Source organism: Solea senegalensis, linkage group LG18, assembly GCF_019176455.1.
Source record: "Solea senegalensis isolate Sse05_10M linkage group LG18, IFAPA_SoseM_1, whole genome shotgun sequence".
Lineage (NCBI taxonomy): Eukaryota > Metazoa > Chordata > Actinopteri > Pleuronectiformes > Soleidae > Solea > Solea senegalensis.
Genome location: NC_058041.1, coordinates 13,881,828 through 13,903,954, shown reverse-complemented (window position 1 = coordinate 13,903,954; position 22,127 = coordinate 13,881,828). Strand labels below are relative to the sequence as shown.

The following is a 22,127-nucleotide window of genomic DNA, read 5'->3' as shown; positions in this document are numbered from 1 at the left end:
ATGAGTACTAGGCCACTTTTGTGGTTTTACTGCCCTCTTAAGGTTTTACAAAACAAAAGTGAAAACTGGTTTGGTGTGAATCACATAGGCTTGGGTCGGCCGTGGTGCAGTGTGTTTGCAGTTGTTTGCAGTCTGTAATGTCACAGGTTGCCCAGCGAAATGCGCTTTTCCTCTTTCCTGTCCGTCAGAGAGGCTATTGTTGTATTCTCTTGTGTTTACGAATGGCACGGAGAAAATAAGTGGAGCGACCTCCTGTTCAAGGCTTTTGCTGTTTTTTTGGTTAGACATTATTATTTGCACCATTCTGTGACAATACTGTGTCATAACTGAACTTCTTCCCTGAAGTTTTCATCTTTAAGTCTTAAAATCAGAAGAAATGAATGTTTTATAAAGCACAGGGTAATTCATCTATACATAAAGAGAACAATACTTCAGTTTAATACACAGAAACACTTGTATAAATCCAGTCCACATCAAGAGCTCTGAAATGTGTGATGATGACGACAAATAATGTGTATTCATTCATTCATTCACTGTGCATTGTTCTAAAAGAGACGTGACTCTGTCCTGTGCTGCCACCTCCAGGATGCTGACGCTCAGTCATGTCATGTGTTTGGCTTTGTCACACCAGAAAAGAGCAACACAGTCATCGGTGGTTGTTTTCTAATGAGGTCAAGGTCTTGTTTATTTTTTGGCTGTGCAGGATTCAAAAACCAGCCGACACAGCAGAGAGTGTGTGGATTGATTTAATACAATTTTTAAGCGTAACCAGGGACAAGGATGCAGGAAATGACCTGTCAAGTAAATGTAATTTATATGTTGTGACATCCTCACATCAAAACCCTTGTACAGGGGGAGGAAAATGTGGACAGACATGCTATTACTTGCAGATATAATACATCCAATGCACACCAGTTACATTGTATTAAAGACCCAGTGTTTATACTCATTTGGCAGATATTGAAGATAACATCTACACCAGAATGAACCTTTTATATTTATTTTAGGATCTGCTTGACTGCCATTTTAGACCACCATGTTTTTATAGTATAGCCCACAAAGGACATCTGTTTTTGTTTTAGTTTGAATGAAGGGCCTTTCAGTGATATAGTTTTGATATATTATGGACTTTATATGGCAAAAAGGATCATTTATTGTCAACAGATATTAACATGCTGCGACGTCTCTGTGTACTTGTGTCACCTCATATCTCACTGGTGTGAGATATAAGAACTGCACCAGCAGATTAACAGTGGCTCCTTGTCGAGTTGAACCAAGGGCATGAACCTCCTTACTGTTCTAACAGCTGGTCAGTGGTCACTCAAGAGAATCAGGGTGTTTATGGTCAGAGCCTGAGGAGCTTAGGTCAGCTACATCTGTGTCATCTTTTAAATCACTCCTCCAATCCCACGTTGACAGGAAGGCTTTCTTAGAATGACTGACAGTGTTTATTATTTTTTACATTGTGTTGTTTTCATACTGTTTTCGAGATTCTTTTGTAAAGCACATTTGATATCAAAGTGTGTTGTACTGGGCTTTGACTGCCATGGATATTAGAGGTGTCCAGAAATGTGCTGTTATAATAAAAGTCAAATAGACAACACAATTTTGCATGACTTTATCTAACGAGAGTATAACAGTATAGGTTTGGCTCCCTCTCTTGTGCTACAGTGACACTTACTGTCCAAACGTCCCCACATATTTAGTTAATATAAGAAATTCTTCCCATCATGCACAGCACTCACACGCTGTGTGTAGGACAAGAACTGCTTGAGGGGACATCAATTTGTAATATTATGAATATCTTAATAGGTATCATTTCATAATACAGTTAACCATCAGCACAGTTCGCAGTTCTGCTTACGGCAAGCCTGTGGCCTGAATAAGTCAAAAAATGCTGGTTTTAATGTTGTGGCAGATTGTCTGCACGCCACTGCACATAATACACTGTATACTGAATAAAAATAATATGTGAACTCGAATATACATGTGATCAAAAAATAGACATTATCAAATAAATCAGGGTGAAGAAGAGAATTTTTAGTACATTCATCAAATACTGTGTAAAACTAAGTAAAATCATAGAGTTAATAGACAGTTATTTAAAAAAAAACATGGCAAATATCGACTGATTTCACTAAAGCCTTGTGTTGACGAGTCTCCTGGTCAGAATTACATCCACATGTTTGGACAATTTTTCCCAATTTTGGCAGATTGGGAAGCGTTCAAAACTACCTGGACAGAAATCACATTCTCTCCTGTAACCACTGGTAACTGTTTATTTATTCACTATTTATTTCTTCACATTAGAAGTAAGTAGTGAAAGAGACATCTGTGACACACAGTACTGTGCTTAAATGTATAAATGTGCTATATGTGAACTTCACCAGATGCAAACTGGATTTACTTCAATGTTCTGAAGTATTTCTATGTGCTTTTCACATACTTGTCTTGGGTTGAACTGGAATGCAACCAAATCAAAATTAGCATACACATGGGATTGTAGAGGAACAATAATGATGATTATAAAAAATTATAAATCTATTTATTTAAAATTTAAAGGCCAATGTTACGACTGGTGGACGTCGTTCGTCCACCTTGATTAAAGTGAGTTTGGTATGCAAATTAATTTGTGTGGTTCCTCACGTACCATTGGCCAAAATGGGCGGAGTCTCAGGAGGACCGGACAGCCATTGGTGCGGCTACGGAACCAGAAATTGCCTCACGCCCACCGGAAGAGGACAAGAAGCTGACTCCCAGTCTACACCGGGCGCCTCTGACAGTCAGAGCGACTCGTGTTGCGTTGAGAATTGTTTTCTTGTTTTCGAGTATTAGTCTCAAGTAATGACGAGTGGCATATTGTTGAAAGTTGGGCTTCATAGAAACTGGATTCATGTGTTGCATTTAGAGACACTAGGCTGAGAGATGCTGTTTCCCCTATATTATAGTTTCATTTTGTATTCTGTACTAACAAAGTAACCCAGCTCTTCCCTTTGAAGAGTCCTTTTTCATTTGATTCTTGTTTTATTTGAACAGCATCCTCTGCCCTTTTTCTGTTTGCCCATTTCGTACATTATTATCAACTCCTGTGTTTTTAAATAAATTCTTTTTTTTTACCACATGCCACCTTGGTTTTAGGTTTTAGGTCCCTCTAAACGGGCGGGGACGTCACAGCCAACAAAAAGTCAGGGCGAAGATACTTTAAGACACCAAAACAGTCTTTTATTTTCACTTTCAACTTTCATCAAATTATAGAAATCAAAATTGAGAAAAGTCCTTTACATATACAGAATAAGTGTATTCATACAAATCCTTGCTGTTCCATAAATACACCAGGTTTGCAACAAATCCTTATCATAAAGACACACAGTGTATATTTATTCAACAAAACAGTTTTGAAATACATAATCATTGGACTACAAGGGTCAAATTACATACACGTATTATGATGATTTATCATTTCCAATAGATGATATGCAACTTGTGTGTGAGTGTGAGCATGTTTCTTTACAGCATGTGGGACTGATGGTGTACAGTACGTGTGTGTGTGTGTGTGTGTGTTTGGGGAGGCTACTGCAAATCAAAGTCAAGGCCTCATCTGGGGCCGGGCTTTAAAGAGGCCTTAGAAGACGGCGGGAACTTCTTGCTGTTGTGGGGCTTGGCTTTGATGTGCTGCTTTGGTGCCGTTTTCAAGTAAAAATGAAACTGGTGGGGAAAGAAACAAGGACAAAAAAGTACAATATAATTACAGAGCTTATAGACACACTTTAATCCATCACAAGCATTGTTTGGGCTTCTCTAAGTGGATGTACGTCATATATAAGGACATGTACTATACTTCAAGTTGAATACAAACAACAGTGGACAACACTGAGTGTGACTGTTCCTGAGTACATCTCCTGTGACCTCATATGATCAAACCTGACTTCCTCTTCTCCCGTATTCAAATACACACTGACATCATGACTGGTTTTAATGTCTGAAGTCAACGTGCTTGTGTTTGCGTCTGTTTAACTGAATCAAAACGCTACTCACACGGCTGTGACACGAAATAACAACTCCTCAACTTCAGCTGAGGAGTTGGTCTCTAATGCATCCTAAAGGGCAGACTGCATTCATGCCATAGAATATATACATATATAATAAGTTGACATTGTTTTTCCAGGTTTGCAAGTTGAGACCAACCAGTTAGGATGGATTATGAGCCCGTGGGCCCCTGGGCACAGACAAGAAAAGGGCCCCCGCACATTCACTTTATCCCTGCACTCACGCACAAATCGACAGTGGTACAAAGACATGTAAGGAATCTCACAGATTCTAGTCCACCCATGAGCTAAATGTACTTTTTGTCAGGCAACACCTGGCTAATACTACTACTAATAATAATAATAATAATGATAGTATGATCGAGGGGCCCTATTAGACATGTCACATAACTTAACCTTCGTTATTTGACTAAGGGACCCATCAAAACATCAGGGGTGGATAACATAGCCTAAAGGGACCCTAAAAAGACATCACATATTAATCAGGGGAAATAACATAACACCAGGCATATGATTGAGGGGCCCTATTAAGATATATCACATAACATAACCAGCATTATGTGGCTTCAGGGCCTGATTGAAATATTGGGCCAACTCAGTTTGAATGGACCCCATTACACACTTTATTTATAATGTAAGTGGAGTCAACGGTCTCAATTACTAGTCTCAGGTCATTAATGGATTAAAGGTTTAATGGAACATGATGACAATTTTATAAATCATGTTTCTATTTAGAGGAAAATAGAGGACAAAGCATGGCACATAAGAGGGGACACCAGTGTGATTGACAGCTGGTATCATCCAATAGTCTTTGAATTTCTGGTTACAACACCTCAGCAAAACATCAGACAAGTTCTAAGTTCAAATTATACTACTGGGTTCATGCAGCTCAGGAATGTGGCCTCACACCACCTCTGACTGTGGGTGTGTGAGTGCATTCAGGCCAGATTGGGAAGCGTTCAGACATGTACTGAACACAATCTGGACGTGGTTTAGTAACACTCATATAAACATACCTGTATGGCCTCAGCTGGTCCCACTGTGACAGTGCTGGTGGAGGGGAGGTAACCCGGGGCCGATGCTGTAACAGTGTATGTGCCTGGTAACAGGAGTCTGAAATAGTCGCCATCCACTCCTGCAGGAGCGCACACAAGGAGAGAGAGGTTGAAACAGGTGAAGCTCTAGCACGAGTTCAGTCAGAAAAACTTCTCTTTAGCACAGTTTGGTTGTCATGTATCAATGTTTCATTCTCTTATACCCTTCATGAATTCATTGTCTACCACTTTGCCCTCCACATGAGGGCTGTGGAGTGCTGGAGCCAATCCCAGCTGACGCAGGGTGAAAGGCAGGGGGTGCACTCCTGGACAGGTCGACAAACAACCATTCACTCTTCATCCTTCATCATTCAATGAAGGATTTGTCGGTGCGTTGCTTGTTCAGTTGGCATTATTTTTAATGTATATTTAAAGTGGTAGAGGATGGATGGATGGATTTCTACCTCTGGCCACAAGATGGCAGTGGTAGAACTCTCCATCTGCGGCGATGAATAACTGCACTTACTGTTTGATGATGCATTAAAATTAATCTGTGACTCTTTCGAAGAAGCACCTATAACAGTTCATCTGGTGGTTTGGATATTACACAGGATTTGTAAAACACTGTAAGAAACAACATTCCAGTCTGTAGAATAATGAACTGACACCAACTACATCTTACCAGTGGTCACATCATGATGGATGCCAGATACTGAGACCTCAGCGTTCTTGATGGGATTGTTGTTCTCATCGTACACCAAGCCTTTTATCCCATGATGCACCTGGAAAGGGAGAAAATATCATATTTTCTGTACATGTTGTGCAACTTTCCATTCACTGGACCACATGTGCTAAATAAGGTGAATGTGGCTGCCTTGTGTTTGAGTGTTGCAAATACATTGGGAGTCATAAACTACATTTCCAAGGCAAACGCCAAAACCATCAGACATCATTAACCTTCCTTGACTTTACTGACCTTCTTATGCAAAAACGGCTTGGTTTATTTGATCAGTGCTGTGGAAAAATGACTGAACCTTCCCTCGTGGCCTTAAACACACCACTGTGACAAATCACCGCTGTATTTTATCTCATTTAATGCTCGACAGGAGGTTAAAGTCGGCTAACTTGTATTGCTCGCCTATATCCTGCGAATCAGAGCCAATGTACACAGGAAACCAACGTAGTGGACTCTTGGCAGCTGATCTCTTGTGTGTCGCCGTGTAACAAACAGTGTGTTTGTGGTGTGTGTGAAGTTGAAAGTTGTAATACTACACTACAATAGCTGTAATCTGCCAAATTCACACACACTTACAGTATGTGTGAAATGTGTGTTCTGACCTCTTCCATGTATGAAACCAGAGCTTCTCGATTGCCCAGCCATTCCCTGGGCAGCGCCGACGCTGCGGGGAACTTATCGCAGCTCAGCTCCAGGGTGATCTCAAAACAGTTGGAGTACAGGTAGTTAAAGTCCTGCATGCCTGGAACACACACACACACAGATATCAGTTTATAAAATGAATGAACGTCTATCTAGAACATGTAGATAGTTTATATAGAAGCAGACAGAAAGACAATGGACAGTCTCTGTGTTTCAACAAAATCTGGAATTTATTACAGTGGACTAAAAATAATGCCCCGTGCAATTTTGGTTGGTCATAAACTGGACCTTTAAGAGCATTTTTGATGGACTTTCAGTCCAGCCAGAGCCAGACAGACAGACAGACAGACAGACAGTCTCTGACTGACTGTGAAATACTGTCTCTTGCATATACTAAGAGGCCAAGACTGGGAGGAACGTTCAAACGTAGCCTCAAAGACCATGACATAAGACTTGGAGCAAAGAGGAGTTGTTAAAGCAAACATTTCATGCTCCTATCAAATGCAACTGTGGGTGTTTTTCGTCAAAATTCAAAAGATTGCATGACTCAAGCGAAAAAGCTCAACGGTTTCACATTCCGTGGAAGAATCCAGAGAAGCTCAGCCCAGGATTTACACATCAAAGAAGTGCTTCTTGTTATTGCTGCAGTTTCAGATTATCTGAGCTACAATTGAATGCACACGGCACAAAGAGTTTGATGAACTTGGTGCACTGTAACAGACACACACGTCCCCACCCATACTCCAAATACAGGGATGAGGAATTAGTGCCTAAGCTCAATTAAATCCCAGTGGCCAGTGTTGCCAGTAAGTGATATTATGTTAACAGCGCCCACTAGGCATTCAGACTTTGTGCATGAGGCGTTTAGCTACTATGGAGACATTTAAAATAATTTTTTTAAACAATTCAAAGACAAGAAAAAAGGTATAAAATACAAGACACTGGAGTAGAAATTCAGTAAATACTGTATATTTACTACTTTGTTGCTTTGTAAACTTCTCACTTCCCACAATAAAGTCCATACAGGAAATCTGGGATTTTACATCAGGGCTAGGTGTGGGTCAAAATATCGAATATAGTAATATATCATCGTCTTTCCTCGTGCAATACGAGAATGGATATGTTGGCTCAAATATCAATATTCAATTAACAAATTAAAGCGCTCTAAAGTAAACCGGTCCTGCCAGTTTCACTCGCCGGCGGCGCTGCTCAACTGAATGAAGGAAATTTTGGTTTTCAATTTCAATATATAGACGTTTTGCTTTCTTCAATTAGACAGATATCGTGATGTATCGCTATATGATCGCTTATCACAGAACCGTTGTCTCGTGATATTATTGGTATCGTGGACCATGTATCACGCATCGTAACGTCAAGTGCCCTGTGATTCCCACTCCTAATCATGGCACACAGGAGTTGTTATGTGTATAATGTGTCAGTACCTCATACAACCACACTTCCAAAAACATGAACTCTCCCTTTAACCTTTAAGGAAAATTGAGGAAACTAAAACTACAAGGAAGAAAATAGTGTGATGTGGTAATATAGTAAAGCTCCTCTACTGTTTATTTAATATTAAAGGGCTTTTTCTCCAAGTCCTAAAAGGGTGTACATAAAAAGGTCTATGGTGTAACATTTTACAATTAAAATGTACAATATTAGCAAATTTCAAATTAAGAATTATTGCAAACTCAAACTCAAACTGAAGGTCTAAAATATTCCAGCCCTTTCATACAGAAACCAAGAGACACCTCTGTGATTAACTGACCAAAGTGGTGTCATTTACAGACATGAGGAGCTAAACTAAGGTACGAGTGTGTGTGGGGGGTCAGCGAAGTGCAGCTGTTGATGCAGAGAAGGTGAATAGGTTAAAAACAAAAATGAGAGCGCGGAAGCTCCGGAAAGGGTTCAGGGGTCTCAAGGCATTTCATTCATGCTGAAGTCTGTGTCAGTGCTGGCCATCATTCACACAGGTGGCCTTGTCTTTTCTCCGGAGCCAGGAAAGATAACGGTGTCCTCTGACATACTGGGGATTCTGCATGTCAGCAGGAGACACTGTTTTTGTGCATGGGGGTCATGATGACCTGCCAACATGTGTTGTCTCTCATCTGTATCTGTAAATGTGTACAGGACTGTGTGCGATACAAATAGAAAAAGTACATCATGTCTTTGCGTACAATCACCTACCAATTTATTAGGTACACCTGTTAAACTGATTGTTAATCAGCCAATCATATGGCAGGGATTCATTCAGACATGTTAACATGGTCAAAATGACCTGCTGAAGTCCAGTTCCACCTAATTTTTGGACCGCAGTTTGTTTTTTTAATGCTGATTATAAGCAGAGGCGTTACCTTTGGACAGAGAGTACCAGCTGGCCCCATTGGTGATGCCCTCATCAAAGAAGTCCCCACAGTTCCAGCCCTTGTGCATCCAGCTGTGGGCGTACGAGTAGGTCCTTGCCAACTGTTATTACACACACACACACAAATGTAAATACGCACAATCATCCACAGACGAGATGTGTGACATGTCCGTGTAATGTCTGCTACACACCTGTCTGAAGAGCTTGTCGTCTGCCGTGGCAGCGTAAATGGTTCTCCCTCGTATGCGCGGGTCTCTCGACTTGTCGAAGGGATAATTGGCCACCACGGCTCCTCCGTGGAGGTTGGCCGACAGGACAAAGTTGTAGTTCTGCATCCATTTTATGACTGCCAATGTCTCTGGTTCAACCTGAGGAGGATATTCAATGACGCTGGTGAATAAAAGATCTTTTATGACTGATGTACTTGTAGATTTCCCCTGAGGTGGTGTCAGTAAAGAAACCTATTACATTACATATGTGGAGCTTTTTATATAAATACACAAGATATTTAATGCAGCCTCTTTTTGGAATTGCCACCATAACTGTCAGAAGAAACACCTAACTTAACAGAAAAGTATTCATCCATATATCCATGTATGATACTGAAATCTCCAGTGAGGGACGATCTTAATGCTTCATTATACCAAGACATTTTGGACAAAGCTTTGCTTCCAACTGTGTGGCAACAGTTTGAGAAAAAAGACTTTTTTCTCTTCCAACATGACTGTGCCTCAGTGCACAAAGCAAAGACTATAAAGACATGGTTTGACGAGGTTAGTGTGGAAGAAGTTGACTGGCCCGCACAGAGACCTCAACCCCATTGAGCAACTTTGGTTATAAACTGGAACAGAGCTTGTGAGTCGGGCTTTCTCGTCCAACATCAGTGCCTGACCTCATGAATGCTCTACAGAATGAATGAACACACATTCCTAAAGAAACACTTCAAAATCTTGAGGAGAGTCTTCCAAGAAGTGTGGAAGCTGTTATCGCTGTAAAAGGGGGACCAACTCCACATTAATGTCCTGTATATGTATCTGAATGTGTCATTACAGTCCCTGTTGGTGTAATGGTCAGGCAAGTTCATTTCACTGAAAGCAGCTCTAACTTACCACCAGTGGAACTGGTTTTCTTTTTACACAGAAACACTGGCTTCTTAGGAAATCATCATTTTACTCTCTATGTGTAGTGCAATTTTGATTTGTTCTAAACGAATCAAGACCTGCTTGGTGTCATTAATCATTACTTCTGGTTCTTTTAAGTACAGTTAATCCTGTACTTAAACTGTAGAAGGGCTTTCTTGGCAAAAAATTGAATGTACTACTCATCAATTACCAGTAGTACTATTCAAACTCTTTTTTTGAGTTGCCCCCCTGGTGGGTATTCAATATAATTTTACTTCTGGGTTGGCTACACATTAGATTTCATCAATTCTGACACAATGGACCTTTAAACACCACCGTTACCACACGAATAACTCTACAATGAGTAATTCCTAAGCCACAAAGCTTTTTCAAAGCTTACATAAAGTTAATCCCGACTTACTATTAATTAAAGCATCTCATTTTGCAGCCTCTCAGGAGGCTTCTCCAGCTCAACAGTAGAGAGTATTTACAATTAACCCTTTTCAACTCCAGCTTTGGCTGCCACTCCTTCTCTCCCGTCAGTGCAAACTATCCTCGCTCACCCCACGCTGCATATCGTGCCTGGAGACAAGAAGTAATACCTCTCCTTGAGTAAGGTATGTAGGAAAATAAACACAGTCTGGCTCTGCTCAAGAATAATCAGGCCCACCGGCCTTGAACGCGGTCTTTGCACGCCCGAGTGGGACGTCTGTCTGTTTTTCGGGGATTGGCAGGTGTTTATGATCTGTGGATCTTTATATACGCCCATACATACTTTGAAGTCAGACCTGTCACTGTGGTGTAGGGTTACACATGTAGAGTACACTAGATTTATTATGGACCTTTCTTATAGTTGACATTACTCATAAGGCACATAGTTTGTCATATTTAAAAGAAAATCACTTATTAGCCTATACTCTTGGTTGTTTTTAGAGGCTGAGTAAATAGAGTATGATAAGAGGCCCATACAGTCACTCTGTGAGTGGTTATAAAATGGATTCCTGAGTGACGTTAACCATAAAGATTTCATATAAAGTTGCATTCTCTGCGATGCTACTCCTGTTTTCGAAAGTGTCACGGAATTGGAGGATTAGAACTGTGTTAGAACTCATATGGGAATCAAAAACATTCCACACTTCAGGAGTTGATTTAAGATCAGCGTGTTTGCCCAGAAACATATTTTACACCTCGACACACCGTCTCACTTTCTTTCCTAATGAGAAAAAAGGAAAAACATAAGCCACTGTGGATAAAACATCATCCACTGGCTAATGTCAAAGTAGCATAGCAGAGCCGGCGAGTGTGTGAGGATGCAACTGTGGCCACCATGAAGGACGTATCTGTAACTGGAAGGATCAGCTATTTAGTTTGCACAAATGTATTTGCATGAAACAACTGGAAGGCGTCATAGAAATAAAAGGGAATACAGAAGCACAGTTTCTAAATGTGTCATTTTATGATGAGAAAAGGACACGTTCAGCCTCCTGTGAATATCTTATCTTTGACTTTTAAAACTAGGCTGGATATTTGATTATATTTGTAGACATTTTACATGAGAACATCCAGTTGCCTCAGGCAGGAGGAACTAGAGACCACATCGGTTTATCGAGACACTTCAAATGAACGGTGAACACAGGGGAGCTCTGTTACCGTCTGCTGAAGATAACGACGAGACGTCCTCATGTTCTGACCTTCCTTCTAACAATGTACTTTCAGTAGAAACTTCACAGCACATGCTTGCATACTCCAACTTCTTAATTGATTTGTAGACTAAAAAAACCCTTAATAACGAGAGTTCGAGGCCAAAGGGAAGCAATGTCTCCCCCCACAGCCAAACTACAGCAAATGGCATTACTGATCCACAGATAAAAACATGCGGTGACTGTGTGCTTCTACAGATATTCAAGAGCAGGCAAATGTAGAACCAACTGTCATGTTGCACATGTTTGCACTGTGTTACCTGTTTAATACTGTTTGTACTGTTTGTATTGTTTATATTAGTTCTTATTTGTATGTGTGAATGTGTGTTTTAGGGCAAGCGCAAAACTCAGTTTTTATTCTGTGAATTATACATCTTTTGTTGACTGTGTGTTGTTTCTATCACGCTGTGTGTACATTCTCTACGGAACAATCTCCCTGTGAGGTTAATAAAGTATATGAAATTTGATTTGATTTGAGGGCTTTGTGTAGTTTTCATTTCCCATTTGTATCATGACAACAATAGACTTCCACAACCAAGGGTCCATAGAGAAGTAGCACAGGAGTGAGTGTCTTGACTATATAGAAAGTGGCCGCCTGTGTCTTTGGAATAAAGACGACTTTAATAGACATCACGGATTTGTACATCTGTGCGTGGAGTCACTCAGTATCTCCAGATAGCAGATAACAGATAAACTCTGAAACCACACATTAGGTCAACTCAGCTTCTCACAGTGGTGAGCTGGAGCTGACATACTTCACATAAAGGAATATCTTATCACAAGTTGTTTGTCTGTTGAGTGAGGACCGCTGTGTTTTTATTTAATTTGATTTACTTTTACTTGACATTCAACAAACTCAAGGTTTTTCCTGTGCTTGAAATTATTTTTCCATACCCCCCCCCCAAAACCCACAACAGAGAGACAAGCTGATGCCATGACGAATAAATTCATATTACTCGTCAACAAGACTTCTGGAACGGTCTTCAAAATTAAACACTGATCAGAAAACAGTATGAGAGCAGCTGCTATCTTCATCAAATTCATTACATTTGCAAGGATGAAGAAAAGCACCTTTTTACCTTTTCACAAGAGGCAGAATTCATTTGCTCTCTCATCATCCTCCTTGTCCTCACATATACTCTACACACACTGGTATAGTGAAATTAGATTAAGATGGAGTGAGAGATAAGGTGACTAATTACTATTATTTAATTTGTTTGGGGGGGTCAAAATCCTTCAGAAAAACTAGTAGAACAGCATTTCTGAAGTACCACTAGAGGAAAGCGTCCCACACCATTAATGGTACATGTACCACAGTTGGTGAACCGTGGTTTTATAAATAAGTAAATTCTGTGGACAACGCAATCCAAAAGGATAAGATGAACGCAAATGTATACAATGCAGCCACACACGATCCTGGCCCGTCAATGAGTTTCTGAGCCCACTTGTTTAAATTTATGGCCACTTTATTTCCATTTCACTGGCAGTGCAGTGTGTCCGGTGCAAGTTGAGGCCAAACACACACTGACACAAGAATGAAAGATGTTCCGCTCCATGTCCCTCTATCACTTATGCACACACGTGTGTGTGTGTATACACTACAGGTTGATAAATGGACAAAATGTGACAATGTCTCCTCAGTGTTTATCCAGTAGCACTGACCTGCTGCTCCCAGTTGTCCGGCAGGGGCAGGTGGTGGTTTTTCCCCTTGGTTTTCTCATAGTAATACATGAGCCCGTTCAGGTCTGGAAAGTTCCTGTTCAGATCGATGTCTTTGGCGTTCCCTCGGCCCACCAGGTAGCCATTGAACTCTGGACCCTGTTGACCCACAGACAAACAGTAGAGTGTGAACATCTGTCAAGGGCTTAGGTATTTTCATTGTGCAGTGAAGGGACACTATTGCATAAAAGTTATTTTCAGAACAACTTTTGAATTCTTATTATAAGTTGATTATTACCTCTTTTACTTGGATAATAGAACTCTGTTTAATTTAATTTAATTTAATTTAATTTAATTTAATTTAATTTAATTTAATTTAATTTAATTTAATTTAATTTCAAAAATATTCCAATACTATTGGAGTGATTACTATAATACTTTTAAATTCACAATAACCTAAGATTTATTTTGCTGTAAAACAACCTTTTTCTGACTAGAAACCTGATTTATTCCTCAATCATGAATTTTACATCACGCCACACAGGAGTTGTTGATTTAGTTCTAAGGCCATCAGTATGTGAAAATGTGTTATTTTGTGACTTCGGTGTTGAAAATCATTAATTCAGATTTACCCAAGTTTAGCAAGCAGTCTCGGGGAGCTAGAAAGGCTGATATTCTCTATGAACTTTGGTGTGGGAGAGTGAGAAGTGGACACACAGCCAGAAAAAGCATTTAAACAGTCAAACAAATCATGCTTGAATCCACAATAACCTGAGATGATGGTTGCAGCTTTATCTTGCTGTAAAAACAACCTTTTCCAACAAGAAACAAGATTTATTTATTCACTCCTTGCACCAAATTCCATAGAGAAAATCATACATTTAACATCATGGCACTCAGGAATTGTTGATGCATTTCTACTTCCATCAGTGAGTGCAAATTTGTTTTGGCTGGTGTTGGAAATCAATCATTCAGATTTACCCAAGCTTAACAAACAGAAACTTAACAAACGAGGCAGCAGTAGACCAGCAGCTCACGTGTGCCGGGGAGCTAAAAATGCAGAATTTCTCTATGGACTTTGGTGTGGGAGAGTAAGAAGTTTACACACAGTCAGAAAAGGCTGTCAAATAAAGTAGCAAACATACCCTTTAACAGGCATAGTGGCTAAAAGAGTGATTTTTTTTTTGATAAGCCTCAAAACATCTGAGTCTTAAAAGATCCATTAAGTTCCATGAATATTCAGCCATATCAGCAGTACAAACATGTTTTAGCCTTCATTAGAGCAGGACAGACTTTGATGGTTGAAATTACTGTTGATAAGATTCAACAGCCATGAAATAGCCAACGATTTTTAACTCAACCAGGGTAGCACTCTGCACTCCAAGCACATAAAGTATATTGTTGTGCTTCGTTATAATGGGCAAACAACGGTGAATTGATGTTAAATGTTAAATGTTAAATGTTAAATGTACACTGTATTTTAAAGTACAGTATATTTTAATCCACATTTTATATCTTCTGATGCCACAGACATGATCCTCTTGTTGCTTAATTACTACCCACAGTCCCCGCAATGCTATGAATCCATGATTAAAACAACCCTCCCCTTGTTTTCCAGATGCTGCCACTGCAGCCAAACATCTGTGATGCGACAAATTATAGTGTGATGCACATGTGTCATCTGAGTGGCAGATGCAGGGAGCATCATGTGCAACCGACCTCCTCAGGATATATAATTAAAGACCTATGTGTGTGTGTGTGTGTTCCATGGCCTATGTAATTACCTCTGGCTGAAAGCAAGGGGCTCTCTTTCTCTCAAATACCTGATTGTTAGTGTTTTTATAGACAAAAAAACGGAAGAATTTCCTTGATAGTACTTTGCTCTAAGTTGCTCGTGTTAAGGCTGTACATGTTAAATGTAAACATATGTCCAAACGATTGTCACTTCACACAATGCTGATTGAGCCCATCAGCTCCACATGACTCTCCCTCTCTCTCATGATCACACTGTTTCGTTTTCATGTCACCTGGTGATATTATAGTGCCGCACACAGAGCAACGGATTATACGCTGCGACTTATGGGGCAAGGTGGAGGCGAAACGGACGCACACATTTGGATTATGATTGAAAACTATTTTAATCACAATCATATGGTCGCCTGCGCGTTGCTGCTGTTCCTGCACCATGCAGCTCCATGTTTGCTGGATGAAATCTGGATGAGTCACCTTACTTTTAAAGACAGATATACACAACACAGCTTCCTCTCTCGCTCTCTTTCTCTCTGTGTGTGTATGTCTCAATATAAGTTGTTCACTGGAGCTTTAATTACATATACATGGCCAAATGTGTACTGTTGCATTTACATTTCATTACTAAACGTGTGCTAAAATGTGATAAAATATAGATCGTCTCCAGTGCTTTTCCATTATGCTTTCCTACTCTACTTGTGTTTTTTGCTTTTCCATTACTGATAGTACCTAAAGTGTGACGTCAACAGACTGCCGGCCACCGTTAGGTCAGAGAGTGTCGTCACTGGGAGAGTCATGAGCGCGACGTCCGACACAAGAATCCAACTGAACAATGCTGAACTGTAGCTCCGTTAAAAAGACTTAAACATGCGTTAATCTCATTTTGCAACAGCATTACTAAAATCTCAATGTTTAACAGAGGAGTCTGGTGTGTTTAGCGACAGCACTGCTGAAAGCTGGCAATTGTGAGCAGAATTTATGTGTAAATAACTGGGCCTAAAATTAGCTTCCTCGGTTTCAAAAACCAGCAACCACCACTGTTCTGAATACATGTTGCTGGAGGCTAAGACGTGTGTAGAATGCGTGTGTTGAGCTGTGATTTTGCTTTCATGTATTAGGTTTCACTGAGGGGGCTTCAGCACTGGCAAGAACACGCTCGAGGAAAAATGTGGAAACTTTTTTTTTCTCTCTAAGTGGCAAATGATTGCTTAAGACAAACAGCCAAACGTGTCCCTGAGGAAGATTTTTCCTAGTGCTTGCAGAGGCCTTGGGGTCAGCGTGTGCATTACCTGTCTGGCAGCCACTTCGTAGCCATCGGGGTTCATGGAGGGCAGGATGTGGATGCGCGTGTCATGGATCAGCCTCATGATCCGTTGGTTTCCGGCGCGATACTCCTCACACATAAACTGGGAGAGCTTGATGAGCAGCTCACGGCCGAGCACTTCGTTGCCGTGCATGTTGCCCACGTACTTGAACTCGGGCTCCACTGGTGAGGAAAGGAAGAGAGAGAGAGAGAGAGAGAGAGAGGGAACATGACATGAGGGTCAGAAAATCAGATATGAACTGCAAGGCTTGACAATAAAAATGACTGCACACAAACACACACACACACATCCTTGCAAAGCATCAGTGAGGATACTCTTCCTAGGCCTTTATTCTAACCTATACCCTGACTAACCCTAAATATAACCTAATTATATCATTAAAACCTAGTTTTAACCCTCGAAATACCACAAGATGGGAGGACCAGCCAAAAATGACATCATAGGGTGAAAATGTCCTCACTAAGATACATTTGAATCAAAATCTGTCCTCAGACATGCAAACAGTCACAATAAACTATGTGTATGCACATTGTGCACACTATTGGCAAAGCATACATATCCTAAATACACAGGTACGATATCCAGCAAAGTGGTATTTTGCAAATTTAACACTCTTATAGTAAAATATCAGTTATAAGCATGAACAATATACCATTTTTGGACGGAAGGGGAGAGAGTCAAATGGATGAAAGCCTGCTGCTAACCAGTGGTCAGAGGCTTAAATATAACACAAAACATCTGGCTGTGAGTGATTGTGAGCTGACAGATAAAGTTACTCGGTAATGTGAGGAGCTATATTGTTATTACATTGCTATTGACTATACTGGGACAGGACCCACAGATGGTGTCGTGGGAGACTTTTTTTAGAGTCCCCAAATAAATGGGTGGAATTCTCTCCACCATTTCAGATATATTAAATTGCACATGGATACATGGAAGTTGCCATTCCTTTATGGAACACTGTATATCTCTTAGAAATGGCAGTTCATGATATTTTTCGATGTTACAGAAACATTATAACTACTGTTGTCATGATCTATATCTATACTGTGATATTTTGTCATCTTTAAATGGTGAATCCACATAAAAACTATTTTAACCTACAGTTCAATGCTACTGATGACACTGGTTTGTTTTATGTTTTATTTATGTGTGCTTTACTATGATTGAAGTGAAATAGATAACTGATGGAGGGACACTGAAAGCTGCTATGTAGCTATGAGTATTAAGCCTCAGACGTCAAGCACAGATAATATGTATAATATGTGTAAGCCTTTTTTGGTGCTCACCAAGTCCTTTTCCTTTTTAAGACTTTAATGTGCCATTTCTTTAAGTACCCAGTCTAAACTCTAAACTAATTTGCTCACTTGGCTCCCAAGTTATTGCATTATTGGAATTTCTTGGTAAGGATTTTCCTCACCATGTCTTGGAGGAGTGAGACCGATTGCAGCTGATTGAATTATTTGGATAGGGTCATCTGTGAGCATTCCTGTGAGTATCTGTTGGTGATTGGGTGAGCCACTTATCCAAACAGTCTCCCTCTTTATATAGGGTTCCCTCCTTCAGCGGGTCCCTTCATTAATCACTGAGAGACCTATGGGCCCCCAAATACTATACAGCTACTGTTGAGCACTGGCTGCTGTGGCCTATATGTGTGTGTGTGTCTAATCCAGTATTATTTTACACTGCATCAACTATATGTCAAAATTAGGGGCTGGGACAATACATCTGGGATTCCATAATATGGATAAGTGCAATTTTCTTTTTCTTCCTAAAACAAAAATCTTTTTCTTATAGAGCTTTAGTAGCTGAGGTCACACAACAGTCAGAATAATGTCATTTTGGCAGGAAGCCACACTGTTCAAATCCATAGACATATTATACATAACTGGCAATAGAAATAAGCGGCAGTATATAAGGGGGAGAGCATTTTACTAGATCACCAAAGATCCAGAGAGAGGGCAAATTTGGATGTCTGCCATAAAACAACCTCAAAGTGAGTAAAAATATGAAGTGTTGTGAACCCACAGGCAAGAGATTCTGCTTCTGTAGTGGTCACTTCGTATCAGGTACAGAATCCGACACTAATTCATTTTATCTTAAATCTTGTTTATTTAACATGCTGGAAGAATCTGGTCTGCTGTGGCTGTTTCCATACTCGCTAAAAGCACCTGAGGGACATTTTCGGTGTCAGATATATTCTGTCTGTCAGGTTCTGTGATATATTGCTCGATCTCTGTGGATTTAAAGTGCACAGTGAACTCTGACGGCTTGAAACTGGCACTGCAGCTGTTCATTAGTGCAGAAGCTCTTCCTGCCAACATGGCAGAGTAAACAAACGGAGTCACATGACCTCCAGAGCTCTTTGACAATAGCCCACGAATTGCAGATGAATAGAACTTCTTGAGGAAAACTGGCAACTGCTTACTTTCCACCAAGTAAGTAGAAATATCCTTATTCTGAAAATATATTTTTTTAAATAACCTCAAACAATTTTTAAATTTAAATGAATAGAAATGCAGCTGTAACTGCATTTGCTGGATTTCAGTGTGTTGTGTCGGTGAGCAGATATCTCCAAATTTAAACACCCTCCACCCTGCTTCAGGCACCAAAATGGTGCAGCTTGGCCACTTTAAATATAGCTCATATTCTTTAAAAGGACGCCTTGAGTTCATAAAACAGTGTTTGGTTCAAGTGCGGAGCTTTAAGGGAGAGAAGGAATAAAACACACACACACTCAGCAGTATGGGAAAGACATGAACTTCCTAAAGGGTGGAGGAGGGCTGACCCAGACAAGGCCTAAGGTCACTCCCCCTCTGTGAAGTACACGGTTCCTGTTTTTCACCCTCGGTCACCTTGCAACAGAACAGACTCACATCCTTCTATTCAACTTAAGGAAGCCCCTACGTGTGCAAAGTTCGCCCCCACAGTCAAAAAAGCATTCCCATGTCAGGATTTTTTTTCCTCCTACCCCATTCCCACTGATCAGAAAAAAGTTGAATTCTGGGCTTATATTGGATTTTCAACAACGGTAATTTGTTTAATCAGCATTCACTCCCAGGAAACATGACTGTGATGCACATGGCTTTTTTTATTATCTTTTTTTGTGCTCTGTATCATTTATTTCATTAACTGGATAAGGTAAACGATTGATTTACAGAGAGACTGAACAAAAAGAGTAAATAACATTATCACTGAGTTGTTGTTTAATTCTCTCCCTGACTCGTTTTGTTTGCTGCACACCCGTGACATCACAACTGACGCAACGGTGAAGAAAAAACAAAAAATAAGGCAGAACAACCACTGGCTATGGAATCTGGTGTTAATCACCCAGGTTTCTGAATCCAGAACCTGCTAATTTCAGTGTCAAAGAGGCTTCAAATAGCTGCTATACACATGCAGTGTTAAAATCCCTTCCATGAGTGCAAACATTTGACCTGCTTTCAAAGCAAACACTTGCTGTAATGAGTTTATGGATTTTAATTTGCAAGCGATATGCAAAAATAAACACACGAGCAGCTGATTCAGCGGTGAGGAGACAGGGGAAAGCAAACAGAGCTTCTGTGAGAGTGGGATCAGGGTTGAAGCCTTGTTGACTCAAAGCGCACTCTTGTGTCATCTGCTCCGCTTTGACTAACACTCCACATTTTCTCAGCGGTTGAATGGCAAAAAAGGAAAAAAAGAAATGAAATGAATCACAGATGTTGACTCGGTTGTTTCACTTTTGCCTTTTCCTCGTTCACCGCGGGCTTTCCATAGATTATGGTCACTGATGTTTATCAGAGGGATGACTTTCATCTCCACTGCTGAGCCACACGGCAACTCGGCTTCTTAAAGCCTCGTCCAACGCTTGCGTTTCAGCTCACTCTGTTCTCTGCCAGCTATGTCCTCAGTCCCAACAGCAAGAAGAGAAAAACAAATTACCAGCCACTGACAAGATTGGGATGCTAGAATCCATTGTCATTTAAAGAAAAACATATTGTTTTGCCATTACAACAATGTATCTGAGATATATAAACTTTAACGCCATGTGTATTTTACATACAACTAGGAAAAGTACATTGAAATAGGAATAAACTGAGTGTATTTTGTGCAGTGTTGTGTGATGTACTAAACATGTGCTATTTCCAAGGTGATTAATAAGCTAATTAGCATGTCATTAATGATAGGCAGTACCAGATTAAGTCACCTTTAAGATGCACCTGAGTACATTTAGAAGAATATAATGTTTCAAAGGTATCCAAATCATATATAAGGAACACTTGATTAAACATTCTGCTTTGTACACTTAAATAAGTATACATTCAAGTTAAAAGTTAATATATGCTACTGTACCTTTTAATGCATGCGGGAAATGTGTTTTTGTGTTGTAGACAAGATGCACATTTAGGTTTTCTAGTGTTCAAAGTGTGAGTGTCATTATGTTTGTAGCAGATGTTTATGTTATTTAATACTGAACTGTATTAAATAACACGTTTCTAATATTTCAATGGGGTGCTTATGTATATTGGTAATTGGTGTTGATTTGATATGCCATCAAAAAACGAAGTATAAGCACCACTAGAGTATTTCAAATTCAGTTTTAGATGTGCATCAAGTACAGTTACATGCACCTTACAATTACATTAACACTTAGTACACTTAAAGTTGTTTTAAAATATGACATTTAATATGGACTGAGTATATAACTTTAACCAAAAACACCTTAAGTACATCTCTTTTCCACCTGGGATGTGATTTATTCCCTATACTCCAGTCTCATCCTTCAATAAAACACTTTATCCTAATGGAACGTCTCCATCCACACCGGACCCAGCACACAGAAGGTTCAGGTGTTACTCACATGCCTCATGGATGCCCGGGTTATCGCTGAACTCCAGCACGTAGAGGTGTCGTCCCTCCACGCTGCGCCCGATGCTGTAGATGCGAGTGATGTAGGGACACTCGTTGTGCACTGCAAACAGGGCTCGCACCATCTCCTCATACCGGTGATGCTGGAAGTCCGAGCCGGACACCAGGAGCCCCATCAGCCCCAGCAGGACGGAGCCAAGCCAGGAGAGAGCCCCCCGCTGCTGCATGGTCCCTCTGCCAGAGTTGTGCAGCACAGCAGGAGCTTAACGGAGGAGACTGCTGCAGCAATGCAATACACTCACACACTGTCAGATGTGTATTTAGCTCTTCACACACCAAACATACTGGTTACTCCCTGTGCTTGCTCTTGCCCTTTCTTGTTCCCCTTCTCTCTCCTGCTCTCCCTCTCCCCCCTTGCCTCCTCCCACATACAGTCCTCACATTGAAGAGCAAGTAAGGACAGCCCCTCGCTCCTTCTTTGTCTCACTCTCCTCCTCCAACAGCTGCTTCTCTCCCTCGCTCTTTGCCTTTGAGTCCTTGTCAAGTACATGCTACTTGCTTTATTGCTGCCTCAAATGCTTCTACCTCAAGTAGCTCGCCCCACAGGACCCTCGGCTCCCTGAACACACAATCTGAATTTCATCCCGTCTCCCAGAGACTCATTTTCTATCCCTTTCTTTGTCTCTTACTCCAGCACGGTTCCATACTGCCCTCCTGGGAAAGAGGGGTTGTTTCCACGGTACTGCTCTCCCCAACCCCTGAAGCCCTCAATCATCCATTCATTAACTCTTAAGTCAACACACTACCCCTGTTTGTGTGTGTGTGTGTGTGTGTGTGAGAGAGAGGGAGAGAGAGTGAGGTCTTTCACAATCTTTAGACTGGCTTTGTTGCTTGCTTTC

At 40.6% G+C, this 22,127-nt stretch overlaps 1 protein-coding gene across 1 annotated transcript; it reads right to left on the bottom strand.

Annotated features, from left to right (window-relative positions):
* Positions 1-3,200: 3,200 nt before the first annotated feature.
* Positions 3,201-21,629, bottom strand: cpn1 (carboxypeptidase N, polypeptide 1). Its single transcript, XM_044013481.1, has 9 exons — positions 21,221-21,629; positions 16,342-16,538; positions 13,307-13,462; positions 9,015-9,191; positions 8,813-8,924; positions 6,419-6,558; positions 5,763-5,862; positions 5,063-5,181; positions 3,201-3,705 (listed from the first exon to the last, which is right to left on the bottom strand). The coding sequence occupies exons 1-9, from the start codon at positions 21,453-21,455 to the stop codon at positions 3,595-3,597; spliced, it is 1,347 nt and encodes a 448-aa protein (XP_043869416.1). The 5' UTR covers positions 21,456-21,629; the 3' UTR covers positions 3,201-3,594.
* Between the last annotated feature and the right edge of the window lie 498 nt (positions 21,630-22,127).